The following is a 23126-nucleotide window of genomic DNA, read 5'->3' as shown; positions in this document are numbered from 1 at the left end:
AGAGATGAATCTACTATAAATGACACTGAACACCTCATCACACAATGCCCCACACTAAGAGTCTCAAGACTGCAATACTGTACAGTGTTTATTCCTTGGATGATCTGTGGGCCTGCCCAGTGGACATAGCTGGTTACCTGGGAGCTATGGGCCTCATACAAGAGGTAATTGGGTAAATGGATTGATTGATGATGTGCTTGTAGGGTCTTGTCTCTGTAATCCCAATGGTCAATTCTGACCAGAAATTGACCCATATTGTTCAACTTCAGTATTTCTTCATCTAAATTATTCAATGTGTCAATAATTCTGTAACATTTGAAAAAGTTGAACTGGTAGAGATTTTAAAGGGCATCAGATATGCTATTTACAGTGTTGACAGGAGAACACCATTAAGTTCTCATTAATGAGAAGGCTTTGTTATGTATTACTACAGTGGTAATATTTAATATTCTCTATCATGACTGACCACATGTCTGATTTTATTTTATAATTACAGGGGCTGTGAGGGGCGCTAAAATGGACAACTTCAGCAGTGCCCTAGATCCCCGCAAGCAGGAACTGCTTGAGGCACGATTCCTTGGCGGAAGGGTAAGTATATTAGTCCTGTTTCACTCATGTCATTTCAGCCAATGTCTTATTTTATGGTACTTTGATTTGTCTTCTCTTTCTCTTTCTCTTTATTTCTTTTTTTCCTTATGTTTCCATCTCTCTCCTTTTTCTTTCTCTCTCATTCTATTTCTGTCTCTGTCCCTCTCTCTCCTCTCATTCTATCTTCTCTCTCTCTCTCTCTCTCTCTCTCTCTCTCTCTCTCTCTCTCTCTCTCTCTCTCTCACACACACACACACACACACACACACACACCAACACAAAAACTTAAACTACAGACACTAGACAACTAAAATACACACACACACACAATACAAAGAGCAATTACAAAACTGGCACCAACGCTCTCAAAACTATCATATGAAGAGAGACTAGAAAAACTTGAACTACAGACACTAGAGCAAAGAAGAGAGAGAGGAGATTTGATAGCTATTTACAGAATCATGAAAGGCATAGAAATTACTGATAGAGAGAATCTGATAAAATGGGATAACAGAAATACAAGAGGACACGGAAAGAAAATAAAAAAAGACAGCTATAGAAGAGACTTGAAAAAGAACAGCTTTCCTCACAGAGTAATAAACAGTTGGAACAAGTTAGATGAGAAAGTGGTGTGTGCAAAAACAATACATGAATTTAAAAATAGATAAAATGAGATATGAAGACGGGACCCCACGAGCATAGCTCCCCTTCCCGTAAAATACAACTAGGTAAATACAACTAGGTAAATACACACACACACACACACACACATACACACACACAGAAAAAATCTATACTAAACCCAAGCCAATTTGGATTTAGACAAGATCATGTACAACAAATCTAATCTGCTTCTATTTGAGAATAATAAATATAATAGATGAGAGAGATGGATGGGCAGACTGTGCCTATCTAGATCTACAAAAGGCATTTGACAAAGTACCACACAAAAAATTAATAGGAAAATTAGAATCACTAGGTGGCATTGCAGGTAATTTATTAAAATGGATGGAAGACTTCCTGACTGGGAGAAAAAGGGGGGTAGTAATTAGAGACAAATACTCGAAATGGGAAGAAATGATAAGTGGTGTTCCACAAGGGTCAGTACTGGCTCCAATCATGTTTGCTATATACGTAAACAACATGGACGAAGGAGTTGAATGTTAAATGAATTTCTTCGCAGATGATGCAAAAATATTAAAGAAAGTATTAACAAATGAGTGATTCTATGCCTTTTTCTTTTTGGCTACCCCCCATGTAAGAGGGAAAAAGCCGTGGTATATGTATGTATCAACAAATGAGGACTGTGACTCGTTACAATCAGACCTGGACACAATCTGGAAATGGACTCAAAAGTGGGAGGTAAACTTTAATATCAAGAAGTGTAGCATAATGGAATTTCATAAAAGCAAAAACAGAATTTAATTTTTTTTTTTTTTACAAAATTGGTGAAAATGAAATAAAGTGCACTTGGAAAGGGACCTTGGAGTGATAATCAGCAATGACATGACACCGGACAGACATAAACAAAATAGTAGGTGAAACATGCAACCTACTAAGGTCAATGAAAGTGGCATTTGAATACTTAGATGAAGAAATATTAGTCACATTGATTAGACCAAAACTGGAATATGCAGTGACACTATGGACACCCAGTACCAAAAAGAATATAAGGAAACTAAAAAGAATATAGAGAGCAACAACAAAGTTGGCACCAGCTCTTTTCAAATTAACATACGAACAAAGATTATCGAAGCTAGAACTACCAACACTAGAGCAAAGAAGAGAAAGAGGTGATCTACTGACTATATATAGAATCATGAAAGGAATGGAAATCCTTGACAGAAAATATTTACTAAAAAATGACAATGGAAAAACAAGAGGTCATGAAAAGAAACTCAAAAAGGACAACTATAGAAGAGATAGGAAAAAGAATAGCTTCCCATACAGAATGCTGGATATATGGAATAACTTAGATGAAAAAACAGTGTGTGCAAATATTATTCACGATTTTAAGAATAAACTTGATGCTGAAAGATACAAAGACGGGTCACCATGAGCATAGCTCCCTTCCCGTATAATACAACTAGGTAGGTAAATACACTTCGACCAGCGATGGATTAATTAAACAATGAATTCAGTGATAAAGAAACTGCAAAGGCAAAGTAACGTCTGGAAGTAAGTACAATAGAGTCCCCACTTGGTATAATAAAAAAAAAAAGTGTGAATGAGACCCCAAAAACATACCAAAGGTTGGATAGAGATCTCTTTTCGGGATTTCATAGAGAAAATAGTAACATATATAGAGGGCTAGACACGGATAGAGAACCAAGGTTTAAAAATATTATAAGAAATAGAGAAATAAATGAGTTGTTGGCACGAAATAATTGAACTGAGAAGTGAATGCAAAAATATAAGCAAGGAAGTAGCTATATTAAGAAAAGCCAATGAAGAAAACAATAGGGAAATAGATGATCTAAAAATGGAACTGAATAGAATAAAGGGAGAAAATATAAGTTTGAAAAATGAGAATAGAAATAGAATGAAGCATTGATAAAAAGAGATGAAAGATCAAATACAAGTGGTGATTGAGAAAGTGGAAGAAAAAATGAAAGAAAATGACTTTCAAGAAATTAAAAAACAGTGGAAGGAGGAACAGGAAAGTAAAAAATTATCCCTCAAGGAAATAATGGAACAACAAGTTAAGGATAATACGAAAAAAACGGTAATCCAAGTGATTAAAGAAAAGGGAAATTTAGTTAGGGATGCAGTGGACAGGAAAAGGTGCATTGTGATTTATGGTATTAATCTCTTCACTACGGGGCACATCGCATGTCTGGCAGCATTAGCTGCCCGACGTGTGATGTTGCGTCATAATAATCGCATTATAAAAAATAAAGTCAGTGCTCAATCGTTCGTTCTCTTTCACCCGTGTATTTTGATAACCATAGAAAACTGATGAAGCCAGTTTAGAGAGAATGAAAATTACATAGGTACAACCACAATAAATATAATCAAGATGGCGACGTCGGCAACATCGAGTACCCACTTGCTCCTCATGCCGCCTATGTAGGCGTCACCGTATGGAAGTGGTTAAGGAAAAGCATGATGTGCCTAGATACCAGAGAGAAAGGGAAGAAAAAGAGACTGCAAAAGAGATTCTAAAGGAGATTCAAGAGGAAAATCAAACCTTGGATAAAGAAATTGAGGAAACTTACAGAGTGGGGAGATACTCCAAAGAAAAACAATGTAGGCCACTAAAGGTAAAACTTAGGTCACAATTGATAGCAGGTAAAACTTAGGTCACAATTGATAGCAGAGGAAGTACTATCCAAAACAGCAAAACTAGCAAATAGTAAAAATCTCAAAAATGTGTGGATAAAGAAAGAAATGAGTGAAGAAGTAAAGGAAAAAGAAAAAGAGCTTAGAAGTGAAGCAAAAGAAAGGAACGAAAAAAGAACCGAGAACGAAAAGAATGATTTTTTTGGAAAGTAGTGGACCTGAAGTTGAGAAAATGGTATATCACAAAGAAGGAAACAAAACAGACAGAAGGGAAAGAAAAAATTAAAATTAGCATATACCAACATTGACGGAATGATCTCAGGAATGAATGAACTGAATGATTACCTGGCATCAGAAAAGCCAGACATAATGGGAATAGTGGAAACGAAATTGAAAGGGAATCTACCACCTAACACAGTGGAACAAGGTCTATATAACTGCTAGATGAAGAATAGAAAGGAAAAACAAGGAGGGTGAGTACTATTTCTGACCAAGAAAGACTTAAATGTGACAAAGATAACAGAAGGAAGAAATAATGTAGAGTCAATCAATCATGATAAAGATAGAAAACAACCACATGAAAATTTATAGTAGTGTATATGCCCCCTAAAACACAGGCCTGGACAGAACATGATCATTCTAAATTGTTAGAAGGTACGAAACATGAACTAACTGATGTACTGAAAGAGGAAATACAGTAGTTATGGGTGATTTTCATTCCAAAGAAATATGTTGGGAAGAATTGACAGTGAGGGGTGGAGAGGACATATGGGGCAACATGCTACTCAATATGACCATTGAATACACATTGACCCAATGGATAAAAGAAAATACCAGATACAGAAACAATGAGGAACCTTTGAGACTGGATTTAGTACTCATATCGGAACCCGAAATTGTAGACAGAATAGAATACAAAACACCTTTAGGAAAGAGTGACCATGTACTAATAGAATTCGAATTAAAAGAGTAAATGGACCTAAGAAGAAATGAGAAACATAGAATAGGAAGACCAATGTATAGCAAAACGAATTTTTAGAAGCTTAAAGAATTTTTTCAAAATGCAAACTGGGAAAAATTCCCTAGTGAGGAAACAAGGATGGAAGAGAAATGTAATATACTAAAGGAAATTTATAATGAGGATGCGATCAAATATGTTCCACAACAAAAGCAAGAAAGAATATACATAAAAAACTGGTACAACAAAAAATGTAGTGAAGCCAAGGATAAAAGAGACAAAGCCTGGAAAAAATGGAAAAAGGACAAAAAAAGAGCAAATGGTAAACATATATCAAACTAAGAAACTATTATGTAAAAATACGCAGGGAGGAAAAGAGAAATTATGAAAAGGAAATTATAGAAAAATGTAAGGATCAGCCGAAGCTATTTTACAGATATGTGAATGGTAAACTGAAAAACAAACAAGAAATAGAAAAACTACACCAAGGAAGTCATGAATACACAAAAGAACAAGAAATGGCAGAAGTTATGAGTAACCACTTCAAATTGGTTTTCACAATTAAGAACTCAACTAACTGTGAATGAATAGAGAAACAGAAATCCCCCCAAATGAAGGAAATAACCGTAACAAAAAAGGAAATCGGTGAGGTTTTTTATGGGGTTTAGATTGGGACTCGTACCTGGACAGGGCTTGATGTAGTCGGTATCCACCCACTCAAGCCATTCACAGATCAGTTTTTCAGTGTGAGCTGGTGCACCTTCTTGCATAAATATTTTACTTTTGCAGGATGTGAAACCTTTCTCTTAGTGGTCAGCAAGAAACTCAAGATAATGTCCTTCATTCATTGTGAAGTTCTTTAGCAACACCACTAAATCCCCAGTGCCATGGTATTCAAATACCTTCAACAGAAAGCCAGCAAGACATTCCGAGAGGCTATAGAAAGAAAATACAGTTTCAACTAACAGGAAATATTTGCCTCCCCCACCCCCCAAAAAAAAAAATTAATGAAAAAAAAAAACAATTAAAAGGATTACAAAGGGTTACAAAGGAGGAGCATGCCAACAAGAGATCTTTTGATCCATAACTATGTTGGATAAAAAAAAATTGTAATGATAAATAAATGAATATTATACTACTCTCTCTTACTCTGTTGGTGTTTGGGCCACTTGCTGACCCCTCACCACTGATACTATCTGCCTCCATTGTTGTCGGTCTTGTGTACTTGTCATCCATTCTTCCGTATTCTCCATCCCAGCACTTCTTAGGTCTTGTTTGATGTTATCCATCCATCTTCTGGGTCTTCCTACTGATCTTCCACTGATAATTCTTTCTGTCATGACCTTTCTTGGGACTCTGTCCATTTCCATACGGGCGACATGACCAGCCCATTGCATTTGTCTTGCCTTTATTGTACTTGCAATGCTTCCTTGATTTGCCAACTCTCTCAGTTCATGGTTGTGTCGCCGTCTCCATGCTTGTTCATCTACATCATACACTGGGCCAAATATCTTCTTAAGGACTTTATTTTCAAAGACAGATAAGGAGTGTTCCATTCTCTTTGTGAGACTCCATGTTTTACATCCATACAGCAAAACTGGCTTGATAATGGTGTTGTAGATCTTCAGTTTTGTCTTTTTAGATATGTTCACTCTTCCCAGGACTTTTTGGAGACTATAGAAACATTGATCGGCCGATGCTATTCTGCTTTTGATTTCTGTTTCCATATTATTATCATCATCAACCATAGAGCCAAGGTATTTAGATCCTCTGCACACCCCATACCTGACATTATCTATTTCCAATTGTTCCTCTCTATTGACGTCCTTTTCCACTCGCATTAGCTCTGTTTTTGCATTGTTCACCTGTAATCCCATTCTTTTTGCTATCTCTCTTCAAAGGTCATGAAAATCTCTTTTATCCCTTCCATTGTTCTATCTACTAAGTCTACATCATCAGTGTACGCCAAGACATTTACCTCTCCGGTTTCAAACACCACTCCATGATTCTCCCTTGGAATCCCTCTGATAACCCTCTCCAGTATCAGGTTGAAGAGCAGGGGGGATAATATATACCACTTGTTATTTCAAATGAGTCAATGTGCTTATTACTGATTCTTGTCATTGCTCCTAATTCCTCATATGCCGCTCTCACTAACCTTACTAGCTTTGTTGGAATGTTGAAATCTTTTAGTACTTTCCACAAAGCCTGCTGGTGGACACTATCATATGCTTGCTTAAAATCCACGAACGTATGCTAGTGTCCAGCATTGTATTCCCAGCATTTTTCTAGTAACTCTCTTATTGGAAAGAGGTGATCTCCTGTCAAACTGCCTCCTCTAAATCCACACTGGTATTCTCCTATAAGCCCATAAGTATAGGTTACCAGCCTCTTGTACAAAATTTTAATGAAAACCTTATAGATACAGGAGAGTAATATAATTCCTCGGTAGTTACTGCACTCCATTTTGTCCCCTTTTTTGAATACTGGTGTAATAATGCCTGTTTTAAGGCTTTTAGGTAATTTCTTCTCTCTCCATATTCTTATCAATAGACCGTGCATCTTATTTTCTAAATATTTACCTCCTGCTTTCAAAAGTTCCCCAGGGATTCTATCATGTCCTGGGGCTTTGTTATTTTCATAATTCTTTTATTGATGTTCTTACCTCATGAATGGTTGATTCTGGTAGTTCCATCGCAATTAGGTCCTCATTATTTTCCTCCTTGTCATGAGGGTTCTCTGGCTGTGGTCAATTAAGGAATTCTTTAAAATGGTTCTTCCAACACATTAAAATCTCCTTTTCTCCAGTTTCACTGTTTCCACTTCAGTCCTTTACCATGTTTAACCTTAGTCTATATCCTTTTCTAATTTCTTTAATGATTGCATATTGTTCTCTAATTTTTCCTTCTCTGCCTAGTGCCTCAATTTTATCAAGATTATTATTCATGAATTCTCTCTCTTTCCTTCTTTTTATCCTTTTTGCTTCTCTTCTCTTTTGGTGGTACTCTTCCTCTGTTTCCTCAATCATCATCGGCAACCATTTCTCTCTTGCTTTCTTTCTCTCTTCCACTGCTATGCGGCATTCCTCATCATACCACGTTTCCCTCTTCTCCCCTCCTTGTACCCAACAATCTCTTTTGCTGCGCCTATTATACTTTCTTTCAGGATCTTTGCTTCCTCCTCCAAATCTGCATCCTCCTCTATTCCCTGTAATGCTTCAAACCTATTTCTGAGATCCACTTCATAGCTTGTCCTTACTTCCTGCTGATTTAGCCTTTCAACATCAAATTTCTTTTGTGGTTGGTTTTGTGTTTTCTTCGATATTTTTAGTCAGGTTTTTATTTTTGCTATCAGTAATATATGGTCTGAGTCACAATCGGCCCCTCTGAAGCTCATGGTCTATTTGATTTCTTGTTTGCCCATCTGGGGATACCCATGTGTATTTGTGAATGTCCTTATGTTGGAAGCATGTACCCTCTATCATCGTATTATTCTTCAGCAAAGGAAGCTAGTCTCAAGCCATTCTCATTGAATGTGGGATGTAGACTTTCTTCTCCGATTGATGCAAAGCATTTCTCCCTACCAACCTGTGCATTCATATCTCTAAGTATGAGTAGTACATCATGCCTTGGGATTCCATCTACTATACTCTGTAGTTTTCCATAGTCTCTCTTTGTTGTCATCTGCATCCTCAGTTGGTGCATATACAACCAAGATTGATATGTTAAACCATTGCCCTTTGAAACGAACAGTGAGTATCCGTTCATTGATGAAATTCACATTCATAAGGGCTTGCTGTGCTCCGGAGCCCACCACTAGTGCCACTCCTTCTCTGTGGATAACGTCTCCACGTCCACTGTATATAATTGTATGACCTTCCACATTGCACTCTCCCACTCCCGGCCATCTGACTTCCTGTAGAGCCGTTATATCAACCATATTTTTCTTTAATTCATCCACAACATTCTTTGCGTGTCCAGCTTGACATAGACTTCACACATTCCATGTTGCAATTTGAAAGGGGAATTTACATAAGAGTCTACCATTTCCACTGCGAGAGTTGTCACCAGTAGGTCTGTCCAATCAAGGCATTGTTTCAGATTCAGTAACAATAAATTTAAGGTGGGCAGGTTGTTGGCCTTACCGCACCTGAACTGGGTTATACCTCCCAGTCCTTGGTCGCTGGATGTACATTCAGTAGAAGCAGGGACACCATGAGCAGGTAGTACGCCAACAATTGGGCCGCAGAGGCTAGGTAGTCCCAATAATAACTTAAGCTTAACTTAAGCTATCTTAGGCCTATATATTGCACATACAGACCCCCCATGTTCCCAAATAAAAATTATAATATAAATAATAAATTATGTAGGTAAAGTTAAACAGATAAATAGTATATGATAATAAATTGACAGAACAAACAAGTAAATAATATAAAATAAATGGCAAGCATTTAGTACAGCATCTTGATTAGGTGTTTATCTAAACGAATCATAAAGCTTGAACTGAACTACATTGTACTGCCTCTCAAAGAAGTTTATTCCATTCATTAACTACATGGTTGGTGAAGTTTCTATCCACTTCCAAATTAGATATATTTCCTGACAGTTTGAGACCATTATTTCTTGTCAGATTCTCATTCAGTGTGAAAATTTTGTCATTTTTAATGTCAATTCCCTTTAGAATCTGAAAGACCTGTATCAAGTCACCTCTGAGTCTACACTTTTAGGGAAAACAAAGATATCACAAAACTTATAGATAAGAAATAAAACTGGAATAACATTCAGTACAGTCATCCCTCATTATGCAGAGGAGTTTGGTAACACTGACACACTTATGAAAAAGGAAAATCTGTGGAAAATTAGTGGGGGCCCCCCCCCCTCTTTAGAACACCCCTGGGCCCCCTATAACTCGTCACTTTGAGAACAGTGTCATTGTCCAAGGTTGAATGTAGTCGGGCCATAACATGTTTACTATAGTTAGCTTTAAAAGCCTTTAAATCCTTTGGTCCATTGGGTCCATCAGCTAAAAGAGTGCAGTTGTGTTTGGTGGAAGAAACAACAATTGTAGGTGTTTGTGTAATATCTCTAATGATTGTGGATGACCTGGGGCAGTCTAAGATCAATAGGACCTTGAATTTTATTCTTTTTCATAGAAGGTAGCACTCAACCTTGGGCAGGAAGCACAGATGAAACCAGTGGAGGAATAATTCAGTTGATGGTACCCTGTCACAATGTGACACAACATCCCTACCTACAAACTGTGGCCACATAGGGCCAGTACTAGGTCTCCAGATCAGGCCCAGAAACTCACTCTACTCTATCACATCCTGCCAACCTGTCTCTCTTTTGTTTTATTTTGCTTTATTATAATTTCTCTCTCCTTTTTTTTTCTTCTTCTTCTTCTTCTTCACAAAAGGAAGTCAATGCTCAGGTGTCTCATATCCCACATCTTTTTCTTATTGGAGATAGAAATTATCCAAGTCTCACACACCTGACCTGCGTGCACATACTGTACAATTTTTTTTTTTTTTTTTTCCACATCCTTGAAGTGCAACAAGTTGTACACATCGGTCCTCACATCCACCACACTCATCACCACAAATCAGTACACAAAGAGGTGGAGCTATAATCACCACACTTCAACATACTAGTACATATATATACAAAAGACTTTTTTCCCCCTTACAAAGGAGATAGCCAAAAAACGACATAAAAATCACTCCCCATTCCATCCCCACATACTCCACTCCCATCCACCCCCACCCTGTAAATAAATAGATAAATACATACATATATGAAATGGCTTTTTCCCTCTTACAAGAGAGATAGCCAAAAAATAAAGGCATAAAATCCACTCCGTCCCCACATACTCCACTCCCACCCATTCCATCACTACATACTCCACTCCCATTCACCCCCCTCCCTCCCTCTTATCTTGTCTCCTCCTGGATCATGGGTCATTCATGGATCTCACCCACTGCCCTGGGACAGAAGCAGTGTAGCAAGACACAGTGTATCCACAGCAAGGCCACTTCATTTGATCGGCAACCCCCCCTCCTTTCTCTCTCTCTCTCTCTCTCTCTCTCTCTCTCTCTCTCTCTCTCTCTCTCTCTCTCTCTCTCTCTCTCTCTCTCTCTCTCTCTCTCTCTCTCTCTCTCTCTCTCTCTCTCTCTCTCTCTCTCTCTCTCTCTCTCTCTCTCTCTCTCTCTCTCTCTCTCCCCCCCCCCTAATGCAGAAAAAGAGAAGATGGGTCTGTATCAAAATATAATTCACAATTACTCCCACCCACTTTTTTCCATGCATCACAACACTATCCATACACAATCATTCTCCACTCACCTCTATCTTCTGTCTTCTGCCTTCCTTCTTGCACAGACATCCCCCTCCTTCCCAGTGCCCCTTTTACCCCATCCATCCATCCATCCATCTGAGTCTTGGTTGCCCCCTCATGTTTACTCCTTCTGCCTTTGCCATCCACACCACTTTTACTAATCTTTCTTCACTCATTCTTTCCATGTGTCCAAACCATCCCAATACTCTTTCATCAATCCTATATTCCAACTCCCTTTCCACCCCCATTCTCCTCTTCACCTCATTTCTTGCTCTATCCAACCTAGTAACCTCTACCATACTTCTCAGGCATTTCACCTCAAACACATTCAAACTCCACTCTTCCTCTCTTATATTCCATGTTTCCGCCCCATATAGTCTTGTTGGCACAATCACTCTTAAATAGAATTTCCTCTTAGTATCCATTCCCAAATGTCTATTTCTCTTTACACTTTTTAATCCCCCAAGGCATTTACTTGCCTCCCTCAATCTACATTCTACCTCCTATTCCACTCTTCCCTTTCCCACCACATTTGCACCCAAGTATCTAAAGCTATCCACTTCCTCCAGTCTCTCTCCTTTAATACTCATTTCCAATTTGCTGCCACCTTTTCCCCTTGTACATCTCATCACCTTATCTTTACCCACATTTATCTTCAACTTCCTTCTTTCGAACACCTCCCCAAATTCTGTCTCTAACTTCCTTAATTCCTTCTCTGATCCAGGCACTAGTGTAGTGTCAGCAAACAACAAATGCCTTATCTCCTCTTTTTCTCCATTTTCTTTAACCATATCCAATTACTGGCCCATTACCCTATTGTTTACCTGTCGCACCACCCTATCCATGTATAAATTGAACAGCCAAGGCGACATAACACATCCATGGTGAAGTCCCACCTTTACCTCAAACCACTCATACTCTCCCCATTTGTAATTCTAACACAGGCTCTACTACTCTCGTAAAAACTCTTGACTGCTCTTAACAGCTTTCCTCCTATCCCATCTCTTTCCTCTACACTCTTTACACTACCAGGCCCATATGCATTTACAAAAACTCACATCTCCCTTCCCAGTTTCACCTTCATTCATAACCTTGAAGAAACTTCCTACCCCACCACACGCTTCCCTATCTCTTCACTTATTATAGCCACCCCTTCTCTCCCTCATCCTCTCTTCACTCCTGACACCCTGCCAACTACACTCCCAAACTCAAACTCACCCCTCCTTTTCAATTTAGTTTCACTCAATGCCAACACATCCATCTTTCTTCTCACAAACATACCTATCTCTTCCCTGTTATTTTGACTTGTGCCACATCCATGCACGTTAAAAGACCCAAACCTTAGGGTTCTGGTTGGAAAACTCCCAGACCCTAATAGAGGGACAGTCACAGTATGATAAAGTATCATTTCTCTATGGATAGAGATTTCCTCTATCATAGGCAAAGTAATGTGTGGCTCTGGTCTGTAGGGGTGCCCCATATAGACTAATGTAACAGCTGCGTGCCACTGAGTAGATATTAACCTCCCAATAACATGCAGCCAATACCCCAGACAATAATAATGCTACTAATAAAAAACATCATATAGTAAGATTAAATGGCCAAACCTTTCCACTAGAAAGGAACCCAAAAATTATGGGCACATTTGCTACTGTATGATGTTCACCTCGCATATCAAAGACCTGGCAGCAAAAATCAAGAAGTAAACAAACCGAGTAAAAATTGTCACCAGAACTGACTTGGGGGGGGAATCATATCCATCTTTAAACAGTAAGAAACACCCACCCATCTTTAAACAGTAAGAAACACCCGATAATACTTCCACTGCATGGTCCCCAACAATTAGCAAATTGAAAAAATTACATTGCAGGAATTATGTGAGCCCTGCATGGGCCCCTAACCTCACCAAGACCACAGCACTGTACAGATCATACAAAATAAATCCCTAAAGATAATTACAGGATGCACAAATACAACACCTACAAACCATTTATACCATGAAATGAAAGTTCTCAAAATCAAGGATCACCATAATATTTAAGGCACACAAACACTTGCCACAGCCTCCATAAACACAGCATACCCTCTACGCTACATTGTAGAACACCCATACACACCAAAAAACATCAATACAACACTCAAATACAGACGCTCCTCTACTTACGTTCATTCGTTTTACGTTTTTTCGATTTTACGTTTGAACTGACTGTAAAAAAAAAATTGTAAAATTTTTTTTTTGTGAATTTTTTAGTTTAGCGCGCTCTCCGTAGTTCAAACGATACTTATGCATGACGCTGCATCCATTGTTTACATTGCACAAACGACAGACTGAAAGTGCCTTACCTCCTCCTCCTCCTCCACCATCTCAATTTGTGTTGCTTGAATTTAATTTATTTGAAATTAATGTTATTATTCTACAATGTTATGTGTATAATTAATGATTTAGGGGTGTTTTGTAAGATACGGTAATAGAATTTACGGATGTATAGTACAGTAACAACTTTCGTTCATTTTCAACTTACGTTCGGCCGTTCGGAACGTAACTAAAACGTAAGTTGAGGAGCGTCTGTACCTATATCACACACAAATGTTCTCTTCCACATATATGGCCCCCCCCTTCCACTCTTGTAGATGTGTTGGATGATGCTCCCACATTACCAGTGTTTTGAAGTAGTGAGAGTGCTGAGCATTGATGGAAAGATGATCAAAACAAGTAGTGACTGCACCACCAATGTTGCATAACCCCCCCGAGACCCAGTACTTTGAATTAGTGGGGGGGCTTGCGTGTTGCGAGGAAGGACTGAGCTGTGCCAGCCAGGTCCAACCATGCTGGAGAGGTCAATCCTGAGCTTCCAGACTAAAACTGTGCCAAACAGACAAATATAAATAAACGACCCCGGCCTGATCTTGATTATGAACTGGACTATACTCCGGATTCAACGCCCTCACCCCATGACAGTTGTCAGAGAGTGAGATATCAGGGGTAACGAATATATAGGGGACCCTCCACCCTCATTATCCAGTGAACTCCCCTATACCTTTTCTTCTTATTCGCTACCCTAACCTCCTTTTCTCAACTTTTTCTTTTACTACTCGAGAGGTTCTGACAGTTAAAGGTTTTCCTGAAACCCCACCAGAAACCAGCTGGGTGATGGGATATACCACGAGGTCCCTACTCATTGCGAGGGGCAAAACCCCGTATGCTGGTGGAGGAGGGGCAGAGGGGATACCTTTGTCTGCCGACTCTCTATCCATCTTCCAGTGCACACAGGGAGTAGCAACGCCGGCTCCTTACTCTATGGAACAAAACTAAAGGACAAATCGGGTTGTGAAAGCTTATGCTCGTGACCGAGACCCCCTGTTTGTAAATAGTCGTATTCTGGATCCTTCCGACTCTGCAGAGACTACTTCTTTCATTGCTTGAGGCATCAAGCAACTGCAATATCTTCTTCCATGTACATTAACTAAAAATTTCTAATATATGGTGATGCCCAAGAGATAAACTTGACAATGGCGAATCCACTACCTGCAATTACAGTAGACCCTAAACTCTTACCTCCTCCCATTCCTCCAGATCCTCCTGATCCTCCTTATCCTCCTCCTAATCACCCTTCCAAAGTACTAACGAACACTCCCACAAATTTGACCCTTTCAAATAAACCCTCCTCTGACCCAGTTGACGACCCACGCAAGGCAAAGGAAAATCTCGACAACAAAGACCCTGGACTGAATATGGATAAAGATTCAAATGAAAAGGCAGTTTCCACTAGTAGCGCCAAACCAACAATGATCACACTAGAACCATTTGAAATGCCAAGATTTAAAGGCAATGAAAAGACTTTACATATTGAGAGTCTAACTTTAAACATGAATTATGAAAATATTTCACAACAATTCAGTGAATTTGGATGCATAAAAGAAATTAGGCTACGGCTGTCAGACACTTCCAACTATTGGCAAGTGTGGATAATATATTCTTCCCACAATGAGGCAAAGAAGGCCTATTCAGAAAATATAGCAAAAGATATCAAATGCTCCTTGGTCAATAAGGTACCACCCAATCTAGATGTATATTACCCTACAGTGCATAATGAAAGCTCACAACACGGAAACATCTCAAGAACACCTAAGCCAGCTACTTGGCTCATTGCAACAACCAAGGGTGAACGAGCAAAATTGTATACTTTTAGGAAACAATTAAAGGTTAAGGCTGGAGATATGGAAAATTCCAGAATTACAAGATTTGGACAAACAAGTTTCTTAATACATGCTAAGTCTCCCACTCAAGCAGCAATGATATCCAACTTAAAAATCGAACCTGATGGAATCATCAGAGAAATAAAACCCCATTACAATTTTAGCTATGCCAAGGGAGTTATTTTCAACCAAGGCCTACATGAATTGCCGGAAGAAGAAATTCTTTAAATGTGCCCCGAAGCAATATGGAAAGTTGATAAAATTCCAAGATCTCACATGATTGTTATCACATTTAACAATGAAAACCTCCCTTATGATATTATAATCGACAAGGAAAAAATGAATATTCGCCCTTATAAACAAAGACCCGTGTTACAATTGTTATGGCTATGGTCATCCCTCAAGGAAATGCACAAGGAACAAAGTCTGTGGTAATTGCTCCCAAAATGAACATGGCGACTGCAACCAACGAGAACTATGTATAAATTGTAAAGAAACTCACAACGCTAAAAACAGAAACTGCCCTACATATAAAAAGGAGCAAGAAGCTGTCCTGAAAGGTTCCATAGAAAAAACAAGCATAGGACATGCAAAGAGGCTGTTACTAAAAACAACCTACAGTGAAGTTCTCCAAACAAACAAACCCAACACCATTGTAACATTCTCGACAAACAAGGATAAAAACCACAGACCTTCAGATGAAACCTCTAATCCCTCCCCTTTGGGGGATCACCGGACTTCCTCGAGAACCCACCGGGCTTCCTCAGAGACCCACCAAGCTTCCTCGGAAGCCCTCCGAACTCCCGTGGAGAACCCCCAGGCTTCCTTGGAGGTCCCCCAGACTTCCTCGGAGGCCCCCCAGGCTTCCTCGGAGGCCCCCCAGGCTTCCTCGGAGGCCCCTCTGGCTTCTCCGATGGCACATGAAACATCCTCAAAGCCCCCTAGGGTCCACCCATCTGCTTCTGAGAACCACAAAACAGACTATGGGACCCTAAGCAAGAAAAGTCACAACCTTGTACAACCAAAAGTACAAAACTCAAAATCCAAGGAGATGCAAAACTCCTATAAGAAAAGACCCCGAACTCTCTCCCCTACCCAAGTAACACCTGAAGGTGCCCGCCAAAAGAGATCCAATCACTCCAACTCGGGACCATCCCACTCAGAAAACAAAACCTGGAAACCCAAAAAAGAGACACCTAAAACAAGCCCCACTAGAGACCCAGTAAAGAAGCGACCTAAATAATGTCTCTTATCCAGTGGAACATACGTGGTTTCAACTCTAATCTAGAACAACTTAGGATCCTTTTTAAAGAACATAGAGTCTCTGCCATTTGCTTACAAGAGACTATGCTAGGAAACACTTCCCCAAATTTAGGACATGAATATGTTATCTACATATCCCCACCTCCTCCAGGTGTACCTATACAAGGAGGACCAGGGATAGGTACAGGCATAATTGTTCATAAGTCAATGAATCATCGAAGCCTTCACCTAAATTCAGCTTTACAAGTATGTGCAATTCAGATTTATACAACTAAATGGATTACTCTATGCTCATTATATCTAGAGCCTGCACTAGAAAACAGATTGCAAGATGAATTAGGCAATCACCGACAACTAAAACTGGAAGACCTACAGAACCTAATATACCAGCTACCCCAACCATTCATTTTAATGGGGGATTTTAATGCCAGACACAGGCTGTGGGGAGAAAGAACATGTAATCGTTGGGGCAATATAGTAGAAAACCTACTAGACAATAACGACATTGTACTACTAAACGAAGGTTCCCCAACCAGATACGATATCACCCACAATTCTAAATCTGCCATTGACCTCACGATCTGCTCCTCTTCGTTGAGACCAGAATACCAATGGTCTGTGGACGAAAATTTATACGGAAGCAATCACTTCCCTATCCATATGAAATTAAATAGAAATATTCCATCCCCATTTTTACCAAAATGGAAAGTTGAAGAGGGAGATTGGAAAACATACCAAGACTTCACAAAAATTGACAAAAATAATGAAGATTTTCCAAATGCCTGTGTTGCACATTTGACCCTTCGAGAAGATTGGTGGTCCTCTTCGCTGTGTGGGCTGGAGCCGAGTCTTGTTGGAAGACAAACTGGTTGCCAATAGTGTGTGCCAATAGTGTGTGCGAAAACTATACACAAATTTAAGAGCAAATTAGACACTGCGAGATACAGAGACAGGACACCATGAGTGTAGCTCCCCTGCCCATAAAATACAACTAGGTAAATACACTCATATAATGAAACGAGCCCTTCAAGAAAGACCACCAAACTCAATACACTAATAACAACCCCAGATATTATAAGCCCTACAAAGAAAACCCTTCCACACCCACCTGACAAAAACCCCTCTGGCATTCCTGTGCTCAGGACACCATCTGGTGTTAAGACCATACCAACACAGAATTGGCCTGGCCAAAGATTCAAGCTGCTCTAGATGTAACCACTGTATTAGGGACACAGAGTGCCTCATGCTACAGTGCCCCACACCAACAATCCCCAGACAACAACACGACATCTCTTACAGAAGTGATTTACAGTCTCACCTTGGAACTGTTACTGGTTTCCAGGATGATGTAGGTCCTCTGAAAGTGACCAGGGAAAATGGATTGATTGGTTGATTCATTCATTTTTTCCATATAGCCCAGACCACCTCAGCACTCTTTGACTTAGCCTATTAACTCTATGAAAATAAGAATATTTATTTAGGGGAACCTGGAGTAAAAAAAAAGTGGGTACATTTAAAGGAAGAAGTGGTACAGTGTGCAGAAATGGTATATGGAACAAGGAAAATGGGTGGGAACAGAAGGAGAGGTAGCAAATGGTGGGATGAGACAAAGACAGCAGTTAAAAATAAGAAGCAAGCATATGGAGATTGATTGCAAGGTAGAACTAGGGAAGCATATGAGAGGTACAAGAAGGGAAGCAAATTGCAAGGTGAGGGAAGCAAAGAGGAGAGCAGGTGTAGAATATAGTAGTCTGACAGAATTTTTGGAGAGAATAAGATGTTATGGAAAGAAGTGAAGAGTGCAGTGGGTAAATCTGATATAGGTAAATGTAAAAAGTGCCGATGGATAGATGTTAATTAGAATTAAGGTCAGTAAGGGGAAAAGGGTAGAGTATTTCAGAGAATTGCTGAATATTGAGGAGGTTAGGGAAGGATTGTGGCAGTGGAAGGTGTTTGGAAAATGATTGATGGGAGAGGAAAATGACAGGGCAGTAGAAAATGAGATACAAAGAGCATTGGAAGTGAAAAGCTGTTGAGGCAACTGGGTTGGAAGGATGTTATGAAAAATGTCTAACAAAGGGAGGAACTGCTATAGTGAATTAACTAGTGAGATTAATGTGTGCCTGAGGACTATAGTAGTGCTAGTACAGTTCTGATTTATAAAGGAAATGGGACAAATTTGAATGAAGTTGTTTTAGAGGGATTAGTTTGTTGAATGTAGCTGGAAGTGCACATAGGATTGGTAGGATCAGGAGGGTAACAGAGGAAGTAATTGAGGAGGAACAGTGGCTTTAGGAAAGGTAGAGAATGCATGATCATGTTTGTAGTAAGACAGTTATGTGAGAAGTGTTTGGCAAAAGGTCATTTATATATTTGTGTGTGTGTATATATATATATATATATATATATATATATATATATATATATATATAAATATATATATATATATATATATATATATATATATATATATATATATATATATATATATGGAGAAGGCATTTAAGAAGGTTGACAGTAAAGATTTGTGGAAGGTGTTGCAGATATATGGGATAGGGGAGGGGATTAAGGGCAGTCTGAGTATTAGAGCTTGTGTTAGGGGGGGAAATGGTGAGAGTGAATGGTTTGGGGTGAAGGTATGGCTGCACCAGAACTATAATATTACCATGGGTATTCAATATGTGCATAAATGGAATGGTACAGAAGGTAACTAAGAGTAATAGGCAGGGGATTGGATATGATAAGGGTGAGGATGGAGTGAAGTGCTAGTTGAGCCAATTGTTATTTGTGGATGACTGCACTTGTGGCTGGGTCAGAGGAGTGTCTAAGGTAGTTAGTGACAGAGTTTGAAAAAGTATATGAGAGGAGGAAGTTGAAAGCAAACATGGGTGCGAGATGTACAAGGGGTGAGGGTGACAATGAGTTAGAGATAATTCTTAAAAGAGTGAAGCTAGAGATGGATATTTCAAACATTTAGGGTCACATGTAGCAGGGAATAGTGGAGTATGGGTAGTGGCAAACTGTAGAGTGAGAGAAGCAAATAAGTATCATGGGGTGAATATAGATTGTCATGAAAAGTAGGTACCCAAGGATGAACACAAAGTGAAGACTATATGAAGGAGTGATTGCCTATAATACTGTACAGTGTATAGGGGTGATTTGGAATATAAGGGGGGGCAGGAAAGAAGTATGGTGAGGGTTTTGAGAATTGATTGAGTGATACAGAGAAAGGGTAAAAAAAAAATGGGAGATAGGGTTGATCAAGCAATAGTGGGATAGTTTGGGCATATGGATAGAATGAAGAAAGGTTAGCAATGAAGATAGAGGTGGGTGAAATGAACTTGAAAGGAAGACCAAGAATGTGATACGAGATTGATAGATGGAATGAATAGGGCCTTGGATAAAAGGAAAATCTATTGATTTGGAAGGGAGAGGACAAAAGATAGTTGATTGGGGAATAGTTATAAATGGATCATAAGAATTTTTTGGGCAAAAGGATTTATCCCTGTTGTCTCTAATTATTCATGAGTTGACAAGGAAGGAGGGTTACCATGTAATGAAGTAGTAGTAGTAGTGTTAAACCAGCTTCAGCTGTTGAGTCTTGCTGTGGAGGTGCTATATCTTGACCCAGGCACTGGACAGGGGGCAGAGATGGCCCTTTATCCACAAAGAGCAAAGATAAAAAGGAAAATAAATGGGTGAAGGGTGGATGCATGGCTTGGCTTGCTACCTCTCTTACAAGGGGTAAGAGGCTTTTTGATATATAAAATTGTTTAGATGTAAATAGTTCTTCTATTCTAATTAAGCTAAAACTCTTTTTTCTTTGCAGATGGGAGGGAGTCAATTAGGTGGGAGCAACACTCCCACAACCCCCACTCTTCAATCAGCTTCACACTCCATCATGTATGAGCGCCAAGACTCTAACCTCAGTACTGGTAAGACTATTTTAATCTCCAACTTGAGTAATTTTCTAGTTCTAGGTTGTAAGTTTAAGTTTGGCTACTTTTGTCACTGGTTCCCATGCAAGTCCTAAAAGGCAACAAAGTGGGACAGAATGATGAGATTAGGAATCCTGTTGTCTGTAACTATGTTCAGTCATGAGAAGTCAAGAAATAGGTGGGTCTGGGAAGAGAACTCCAGACAGAACCCTAAAATTGGGGTAATTAAATGGTTGTGGCACATATGAGAGTACAAAGGAAGAGATATGCAGTATGTATGTAAGAAGGAAGATGAATATGTTAGCATTAAGTGAAACTAATTTGAAAGGGGGTAGTGATTTTGAGTATAGGAGTGTGGTGGGGAAAGTGTCGGGAGTGATGAGAGGGCAAGGGAAGGAAGGAGTACCTCTGCTAGTAAGTGATGGGACACAAAAGAATGTAGTAAAGTGGAAGGAGGTGTTTTTAAGGTTAATATGAGTGAAGGTGAAACTGGGATGGGTGGTGTGGGTTTTTGTAAATGTATATGGACCTGGTAGTGAGAAGAGTGAAGAGGAAAGGGAGGCTTTCTGGATAGATTTAAATGAGTTTTTTGAGGAATTTGGAAGGAATGTCTTGTAGTGTTGGGGATCTCGATGCTAGAGTAGGAGATGAGACAATAGATGGAGTAGTAGGGAATTTTGGAATGTCAGGTATAAAGTATAGTGGAGAGTTGATGTTGGAGATGTGTCTAGAAAGGGAGTTGATGAATAAACAGTGTTTAAGAAGAGAGTCAAGAGCAAAAGTATACATGGAAAAAGGAGGTGGATGGAAAGGTAGTTGACAATAATGGAATATGTACTGGTATCCAAAGGAAAGATGGGAAAAGTTCTAGATGGACTATGTACTGGTATCCAAAGGAAGGATGGGAAAAGTTCAAGATGTCCATATTATTAAGGGAGAGAGTGGGGGAGTGTCAGATAATTTTTTGTTGAAGGGAAATTGAGACTGGAGGAGGAGGAAAAGGGTGGAAGATAGGTGCCTAGAGTAAACAATTTGAATAGGAAGGAAAAGGAGATGGAATACCAGTAGAAGCTGAGAGAAGTGCAGGAGGTGGTCAGGAATACAATAGGGATTGGTTTGTTTTAAGGAGGAAGTTACAAATTTGTAAAGATGGTATGCAGGATAAGGAGGAATGGAGGGAATAGAAGGAAGGGTAGTGAATGGTGGGATAATGTGGTGAAGATGGTAGTAGAAGAGAAGAAGCAAGCTTTTGTGGATTTGTTGCAAAGTAGGACTTGAAGTTAGTGAGAAGTATAGGAAAAAGGAGAAGCAAAGAGAAGAGAAGATGTAAAATGTGGTAGGAGTATGACAAATTTTTGATAAAATAAAATTTTGGAAGTGAAGAGAGTGATGGGGTGAATTGAGTAGAGAGGAAAATATATAAAGTGCAAATGGACAGATGTTAATGGGAGCGAAGGCAGTAAGGGGAAGATGATATATTTTAAGAGTTGTTGAAGGTGGAAGAAGTTAGACTGGGATTGATTGTGGCAGTGGAATGTACAAAGAAAATTACTTTTATGGGAGGAAAAAATACATACATCATACATATACCAAGGCTTTTTCCCCCTTTTGGGAGGAAAAAATGAAAGAGGAAAAGATAAGATAGAAGGAGCTTTGAAAATGATGAGAGCTGGTTGGATGGGTGTCATGCAAAGTGACTGAAAAAGGGAGGTACATTTATAGTAGATTGGGTAGTGAGATGTGCCTAAGGGAGGGGAGGGTGCTGGAGAACTACAGAAGTGCTTTACAAAGGAAAAGGGGTCAAATGCTAATATAGTTTTAAATGGGTCAGTTTGTCGAATGTAGCTGGAAATGCATATGGGAGTGTGAAAGCTGTTAAGGGCAGTTGATTTTTTATGTTTAATGTGTATATGGATTGGATGGTATAGTAGATAAATGTGAGGGTAATGGGCAGGGGATTGAAGATGGTTAGAGATAGTGGAGGAAAGTGGGAGGTGAGCTAGTTGTTGTTTGCAGATGATACTGCACTTGTGGTAGGGTCAGAGGGTCTAAGGTAGTTAGCAATGGTATGTGGAAAGGTATGTGATAGGAGGAAGGTAAAGGTAAATATGGGTGAAAGCAATGTGATGAGATGTACAAGGAGAGAAGGGGGGTGCAAATTTGAAGTAATATATAAGTTATATGTAGTAGGAAATGAAGGAGTTGGGGCGGAGGTAAACTGTAGCATAAGTGAAGCAATTAAATATCTTGGAAGTTGGAAAAGTGTCATGAGGAATAGGCACTTTGGGAATGGATACAAAGAGAAGGTTGAGTGCACAGTCTTCAGCTAACAGAAAGTTTCTGACAGTCTCCCTCACCTTCATCATAGCCTGCATGCACCTGAGGTTGAACAGCCCAGTGTCAGTTCTGTGTCTGATAGGCGCACCATCCAGGCAGTCAGGGCAGGTGTCTGTCAGCATGGCTGAGAACACTATACTGAAGAGTGTAGGGATCAAAATGCAGCCTCACTTTATGCCATTGGTCACTGGGAAGGCTTTCAACTCATCTCTATCATCCAGTACTTTTGCAGT

The 23126-nt window shown here is 39.4% G+C and overlaps 1 protein-coding gene across 8 annotated transcripts in view; it reads left to right on the top strand.

Annotated features, from left to right (window-relative positions):
• Tlk (Tousled-like kinase) overlaps nt 1-23126 on the top strand; it is a 474415-nt gene that overhangs the window by 168421 nt on the left and 282868 nt on the right. For all 8 annotated transcript variants that reach the window (XM_076205681.1, XM_076205685.1, XM_076205686.1 and 5 more), the window contains exons 2-3: nt 497-588; nt 20448-20553. In XM_076205681.1, coding sequence (XP_076061796.1) covers nt 497-588; nt 20448-20553 — 198 coding nt within the window. The remainder of the gene's footprint in view (nt 1-496; nt 589-20447; nt 20554-23126) is intronic.

This window comes from Oratosquilla oratoria, chromosome 22 (genome assembly GCF_046742065.1).
Source record: "Oratosquilla oratoria isolate Oo_2021 chromosome 22, ASM4674206v1, whole genome shotgun sequence".
In the NCBI taxonomy this organism is placed as follows: Eukaryota; Metazoa; Arthropoda; class Malacostraca; order Stomatopoda; family Squillidae; genus Oratosquilla; species Oratosquilla oratoria.
The sequence above is the reverse complement of the archived record's forward strand: the minus strand, read 5'-3'. Positions and strand labels throughout refer to the sequence as shown.